Raw genomic sequence first — 7,980 nt, forward strand, 5'->3', positions numbered from 1 at the left:
TATCGGTCAGAATAAACATGGGTGAAAGTTGTAATTGTACCTTGGTGTAATAAAAAGGGTCATCATTTATACCCAAAAACAAAGATAAAAGATGCAATATCTGTTTTCCTTGAAATTAGAAGTTTAAACGAAGAAAAAACTTAATAACGCCATCTATCGTGTGTTTGCGGAACGCCGAATGAAAAGTCGCTCATTAAGAAACTATTTTTATATGTTTTAAACAGACTAGTGCCCTAGAAAGGAGTTCCTGTCAATAAAATAATAAAAAAAAAACAACATCGTCTTCTTTTATTTTTACGATACGTTGTTTTCCATTACCAGGAAGAATGTGATAACAAATATGATTTATGTATGAATCCCTAAACACATTCAACCGTATTACGTGCCCGGTGGGATTCAAGTCAGCGTCTCGAAATACAAGGCAAATCTAATAAAGCGCTCCATGGTCCAGTGGTTGAGCGTTAGGCTCACGATCCGCAGGGATCGGGTTCGAATCCTGGTGGGGAAATATCACAAAAAATACTTTGTAATCCCTAGTTTGGTTAGGACATTACAGTTTAATCACCTGATTGTCCGAAAACAAGATGAAGAAGGCTTCAGAAGGCATGTTAAACCGTTGGTCCAAGGTACTACTTACTAATGTAAGCAAGTAGTTGTTACATGAGTCATGTCAGGGGCCTTTGGCGGCCCAATGGTAACCCTGACACCAGGGTTGATGACGTTTGTAATCCATCTCACAACCCACACTATTGAAGAAGAACAAAAACAATGAATCTTAAAAATATATCGTTTTCAACCACACAACATAACACCCAACTGATGAATACATACACTGTTGAAAATTAGTAAACGGTTTTTTTTATGAATTAATCAGTTTGTAGGAACCGCAGCTATCAACCCAAAGATTTGTTTAAGCCTGTTAAGTTGCTAATGAACTCACTTATCGGATATAGCACTAAGCCTAAGTTCGCTAAATATTTCAAACTAATTTCACTGAAAAGTCAAGTAAATTCCACTGAATGTTTCTCATTCATAAAATATGAATGCCGATTTGGAACCTTATTCAACTTTGTTTCAGAAATCGATAACCAATCAAAATCTTTCTTCATTAATAATTTAGCTTCACTAATTACTTTGGACGATATCTTAAGTGCATAAATAAGTTAATAGGGGATAGAGCAGCGTTCTTACATTTTACGTTTAAAAATATTTAGTAGCATTTTTTTCTTCTTCTCTCGTGTAGGTTGTGAGGTGGATTACCAACCCCATCAACCCTGGTGTCAGGGTTACTTTTGAGCAGCCAAAGGCCTCTGACATGACTCAAGTAACGACTATTTACTTACATCAGTAAGTAGTGCCTTACTGCACGGATCGTCTTACTTTCGGACAATCAGGTGATCAGCCTGTAATGTCCTAACCAAACTAGGGATTACAAAGTGACTTTTGTGATATCCTCACCGGGATTCGGTAGCATTAGTAGCAGTGATAGTCACAGTGATCCTGTGAAGTCACGTCAAAAAAAAAAAAACTGTGATCCTGTGGTACGTAGCTTGCTTCGCAATCGCGCCGGTTCGAACCCCGCAACAACCCCGCAACCTTTTTGTAACAGTATTTTTAAATTACTTTTCTCATATTTCTTGCGTATTTTTTTTTATTTACTTTCTTTGTATTGCTCTATTTATAACATTATTAATGACCGTATTCCTGGAGGTGGAGGCCTGGAGACCTATAACACAGGGTACCCTAGTTTAGGCTCCAGCCTCTACAAATATTATTAATGTTCATGTTATAAAATGATTGTAAACTAGTATAAGAACAATGTTATTTGTAGAGGAAATAAATATGTTACTTACTTACTTACTTAACTGGACATGTACCCACCAATGAGTTACAAAATCTTAAGCAGCAATTTGCAGTGTGCAGTTTTCGCCCATATAGTTGGCTCGACCAAAACGGCAGCGATACGGCTCACCACATACCACATTGGTGTAACAGAAAGCTCGGTGAGGTGTGGGTAATTAGTTCATCTTGCGATGGATGTATTACTTCTGATCGCCCCAATTGGGATATTGTCGTGAGCTTATGTTATATGTAGCAGTAATTCTTTTATAAAACTAGCTAGAGGCTTAGACATGAATAGCCTATCTTTACTTATTTAAAAAAGTAAATACTTTAACCAATACAATAGGCTTTTTTTTATTTGACGTGACTTATTGTAGATTTTCCGTAGATGGCATTAACTACTTGGCCGGACAAATGGGGAGCGCTGAAGGCTCTCACCTGATACAACGTTTAAGACAACAGGCCTGAGGGTGCCCAGTTGGGCGCGAACCTCGGCTCAGGGCGTCGTCTGAGAGGAAAAATATTTGAAAGAATTGATCGACCCTAGTGGGTCGATAGCGATAAGCGCTGAATGAGGGAAATCGTCGACCACGCCGGCGGGCGACAATAGGCTGGAAGCTAGTCAAATCAGTTACTTTTTACCAAACGTCAAAACAATAAATTACTATGGAATTGTATGAAAAAGCAACCTGAGACGTGACAAAAAAACGTGACAAAATGTCGCACTTATTATTACATTTTTATTTATTAATTCATAAAATATAAGCTAACTAGAAAAAATACATCTTTTTTGTCACCTTTAGATTTGTTTTTATTTACTAATCAGATTTTTTATAATTTATCTTTGACCTAGGAAACTCCTTTCTCATTAGGACTCTATGGTGCTATAGCCAATCGCGTTGGCACCTCTAACAAAATATTTATATGCAGTTGTGTAAAGGTTATCTCACCAGTTTGCGCGACCAGTTGTGTTGCCAGCAACCGAATCCCGGAGGCAACCATAGTGTCCTGGTAAGATGAGGCCCAAATAATAGCAATCATAGAAGAGTAATTTCTTAATGTGTTGAAATTAATAAAGGTTGAAAAAATTAAAAAAATGTTTTGTGTTATGTTTTGAAGCTGTGGATGGTAAAGAAAATTGTTTTTTAAACAGTTTATTCTAGGTATCATTTGAATTTAATTAGTGGTGTTTTATGATAAAATAAAATAAAAAAGTATTACTAGAATATAAAATTTATTACATATCTCTAACAAGTTGTAAATTTGTACGAAAATATATTTTTCTCCTTGTAAAATCACATCGCTAAATTAAGCTTCCTTCATAAATTATTACTCATATTTACAACGGTAATAAGGACTCAAATGTTTGTACAAACCCGCCCTGTCGTATTAAATCTAATTTCACTTCTTTTAGATCAAATTTACAAAAGCTCTTTCCAAAATGGAGGTAAATTTGTCTTTCATTTAACACTACAATGAAGAAATTGTGCAAATAATTGAACAATCAAAGTTATTCAGTCTTTGTGAAGGCTTTTTCTTGGCAAATTCGACTCAAGAATAAGGATTTTGCGTTTCGAAATTAGTGTCGTTATCACTAACCACGTCAATTTGTTCCTGATCGTTTTCGCATGAGGATTCTTGATTTTTTGAGCACGACTTAGTACAGCAACACTTCTTTGTACGTCCATCGGAGGTCATAGGAGCCTCTTCCTTCTTCAGCTTAACTCTTCGGTTCTGGAACCAGATCTTCACTTGCTTCTCTGACAACTTCAAACGAGATGCAATTTCGATCCGTCGTAGTCTTGACAGATACATGTTCATTGAAAACTCCCTTTCTAGTTCTAAAAGCTGAGTTCCTGTGAACGCCGTTCTGATGCGCTTGCTCGAGTCTTCTTTCAATGGAAGACGTTTAAGGTCTTTCGAGTATCCTGGTAGTAACTCTTCAGGATGGCCTAAAGGAGTCAGCGGAGGACTCGGCGTCCCATTTCTGCTTTCACCAGATAAAGATGGCGATCTCTGACCTTGACTTTTCGCTGGAGACGTTGCTGTGGATTTGTAAGGATGGTGCAAATAAGGTGAAACTGATTTCTTTCTTCTATTCACAAAATTGATTGGCTCTTGTTCTTCAGTTTTCAAGTATCCTTCGAAAGGTCTTGGTTCCTGCGAAGGTTCGTAGAACTCCTGTCTTGGCAGTTGGTGTAACACCGGGTATCGAAAGTTCAGGTGCTCTAAGAATGGCCTGAACAGATCTGGCGACCGTTGTTGCTGCAGCCCAAGTGTCAATAGGTTCAAGTTCCCAGGATAAGGGTACGGCAAGAACTTGGGCCTCTCCAAGTGTTGGCCCAACAAAGTATAAGGGTTGATATCACTACGCATCTCCGGTTTCTTACAGTCTTTACTGTCACTTATAAGGGTATCAACTAAAAATGATCTGGACATGTTTGCGAGTATTCGCGACGGGGATCGGTCCTCGACTGATCGTACAGGGTGAGGTTCCACAAAGTAACAATTACAAAAACTTCCCCCACTTAGGGCACCCTTTGTAAACACACAATAGATCTCACTCGAAGCGTTTTGGCAATTACGTGGCCCGTCCCACCCTTTTGTAGAGGCCCGTCAACCCCAGACGAAAAAAAAACTATTATTGTGAATGAAGCATTTTAGTAGCTATGAATAATTTTGTATGGGATGCGATCCCTAATATCTATCCCATTAAACCCAATTTGGTTACTGTTTTCGTTGTAAAACAAGTTTGATTTTTTTTTTCTTTTTATAGTATCAAGACATTTAATATAATTTTATTTTCAAAGTTGTCTGGTGAGGCAAGTAATTCAATTGTGAATGCTTTCAGGCCTGTAGTTTAGGCTCTTTCACGACCTTTTAACGATGTGAGGAAACCTAATTGAAAACTTATTAGTATACCTATCTGAAAACAGCAGAGTAATTTGATCATACTAATGGCACTTTAATAATTTGTTTTGTCCTGATAAATGTAAAAAAGTAGATGGTACAGTGTAATGTTGTTATTAATAATTTTTATTCAATTTATTTATTCACACAATTATTAAACAATAATTACACAATAAAAAAAAGCAAGATGCCCAAAAAGATGCTGGCAGAAATTTGAATTTTTATATTTTTAAGAATTATTATTATTATTATTTTTTAGAATTATTTTTAGGTTCATCATATCCATCTTTGGACTTCGTATCAACAGTGGCTGCAAGTTGTCTTTGATTACTTGTGGCTCTGACCACCCCATTAGGGATTACGGGCGTGAGTTTATGTATGTATGTATGTTAAGAATTATAAAATAAGGTTTTATTAATAATATTGTTAATTAATAATTTAAAGTAAAACCTATTTACATTTTATTTTTAGGTTACAATTTTAATTAAATTTATTAGCTACATGAGCTGCGGTGTCAAGTTCCATCCGAGTCAGATTTTTTCAATTTAATTTTCACTTTTTTAGGTAGAACTTTAAGTCTTCTTCTTATTGTGTGGGTTGTGAGGTGGAATACCAACCTCGTCAACCCTGGTGTCAGAGTTACGATTGAGCCGCCAAAGGCCCCTGACATGGTTCATGTAACGATTACTCATTTACATCAGTAAGTAGTAACCGGGACCAACGCCTTAACGTGCCTTCCGAAGCACGGATCATCTTACTTTCGGACAATCAGGTGATCAGCCGGTAATGTCCTAACCAAACTAGGGATCACAAAGGGGATTTTTGTGATATTCGTACCCGGGGCCTCCGGATCATGAAACCAACGCTCAACCACTGGACCACAGAAGCCGTAACATTAAGTTGATAACCGTATTACGCGCCAGTATTTTTTTTTATATTTTTCCTCGACTCTTTTTTCAAGTATCAAAACCTCTTATTTCTCCTTTGGCACATGGTATTAATTAAGTATGAATACCCCATAATATGCGCCGTATGCTTCGCGCGTGATTCTGATCCTAGCATACAGAAACCTTTCAACAGGGAGGGTATGCTATAGCCCCGCCCTTTTCTCCCCTACACTGCCCTTACAAGATTCTATAGAAATATTAAAAGGGATATTATTACAAGCCAATGTTATTATCATGTCAAACCTAATTTGAAAGTAACGTTAAAGTGGTCTGTAATAAGCTCAAAGGGCCTAGCCTTTATTTAATAATTGTGTTTACAGATTTTTTTTTCAGTTTAACAGCATAGTGATTTTACTTTAGACGATTGTTTTAGATATTGTGATTCGAAATAACCATTTTTTAAATTTAATTGTAATGAATGAATGTATATTTTTGTAAACTATAAAGTGCCTTTTAACATTATCACTTTGAATTATATTTTATTAGTTATGTCATAAATTGAATAATTGACTTATAAAGTGAAAAATTAAGCACTTTATTAGTTACGAGTAAGTTATGTTATAAGTATATTTATATATGTTGTAAATTATAATAGTTGTATGTTATAAATTCATGACGTTGAATCTTAGTGATTTGCAGGCATTTCTCCTTAGTTTTATTTTTATTTTAGCAAGTTTTATTCCGGATGGCGATGGCGACTAGTTAATTAAAATACAAAATATCTTTATTCAGTTGGTAACATCAACAAAGTTCTTTAAACTGAACATTTATTTTTTTATAAATTTTGATCTATTTGTAACATTTGTTTTTATCTTCTCCTTCTTATCGTGTGGGTTGTGAGGTGGAATACCAACCCCATCAACCCTGGTGTCATGGTTATTATTGAGCCGCCAAAGGCCCTTGACATGGCTCATGTAACGACTACGTACTTACATCAGTAAATAGTGACCGGCACCAACGGCTTAACGTGCCTTCCGAAGCACGGATCATCTTACTTTCGAACAATCAGGTGATTGGCCTGTAATGTCCTAACCAAACTAGGGATCACAAAGTGATTTTTGTGATACGTCCCCACCGGGACTCGAACCCGGGTCCTTCGGATCGTCAGTCCAACGCTCAACTACTGAATAAGTTTAGTGTTAATTGCGTCATCAAAAATAAATCGCTAGAAATCCGAAAATAAAAACAGAAAGTCTCTTTTGTAAATATTTTATTTTATTTTGGTGCAATGTAGTATATTTGTATTTGTGTATTTTATTTGTATTAAGTATAGTGTTATAGGACCGATCGTCGTGGAGATCCTTGGGGGGGCTATGCCCAGCAGTGGGCGTCGTACGGCTGATGATGATAATGTTATATATAAGTAATGCGGTCAGACCGATTTATACTATGTCTATTTGTGGAAACCTATAATTTATTGGCTCTTCTGTATCCTATATATAGTTCTAGAACGTTCTATACTTAGTTGGAGCGAACGTGACCTATAGCAGTCAGTCAAAGTGGTAAACCTTCAAGAAATGTAAGTGACAGTTTCAATGTTATGTCATATCACTTACAATATGCCTAAAGGGAGCCGTCAGTCGGTAATCGTTTGACTACTGTTCTCAAAAGACATTTTTTATCAAAATCTTGATTCAACATTGTCGACATATGCCATACCAACCCTTTGCCGGCAAAAAAACTTTGTCGATCTGATATTTTTTCGCCAATTCGTCGGTGTATTTTGGCCCTTTGTTGCAGAATCTGACAAACCCTAAAATAATCACGAATGGTAACACAATGGATCTTATAACAATGTGATGTAAACATTACGATCGATAGCGGCGAAAGCAACGAACCATTTTCGCTGTTTTGATACAAAGATTTCGCTCGCATTTTGATCAAATCAAATTAATTCCTTTATTGCACGCACCTATGACTTTGATTGAATATTGTCAAATAAATAACCCTTATAAATTCTGTTAGTGTTGTAAATGTAAATTAACCTCATTAGAAACATCCTGAAAAATATCGTGGGGAAACCCACATTCTCGAGAAACGCATTTTCGGAGGTATGTGAGCTAACTTGTATTAGGCTGGTTTTCCCTGCGCCGGTTGGAAGGTCAGACAGGCAGTCGCTTCTGTAAAAAACCGGACTTGTCAAATCTTCAGGTTAGGTAAGTGGACCCTGTGAGAAACGGGATAATGCTAGGAAGATGATGATGAGCTGAAAATAATAATACAACAGAACAGAACACAGAGTACAGTTTACAGAAGCGACTGCCTGTCTGAACTTTTAACC

The 7,980-nt window shown here is 36.6% G+C and overlaps 1 protein-coding gene across 1 annotated transcript; it reads right to left on the minus strand.

The window, feature by feature from the left end:
• Positions 1 to 3,393: 3,393 nt before the first annotated feature.
• LOC126371641 (GS homeobox 2-like) lies at positions 3,394 to 4,281 on the minus strand. The gene has a single exon (XM_050016954.1). It carries the CDS (start codon positions 4,279 to 4,281, stop codon positions 3,394 to 3,396), a length of 888 nt encoding a protein of 295 aa, XP_049872911.1.
• Positions 4,282 to 7,980: the final 3,699 nt, after the last annotated feature.

The sequence above is a fragment of the Pectinophora gossypiella genome, chromosome 12 (assembly GCF_024362695.1).
Source record: "Pectinophora gossypiella chromosome 12, ilPecGoss1.1, whole genome shotgun sequence".
In the NCBI taxonomy this organism is placed as follows: domain Eukaryota; kingdom Metazoa; phylum Arthropoda; class Insecta; order Lepidoptera; family Gelechiidae; genus Pectinophora; species Pectinophora gossypiella.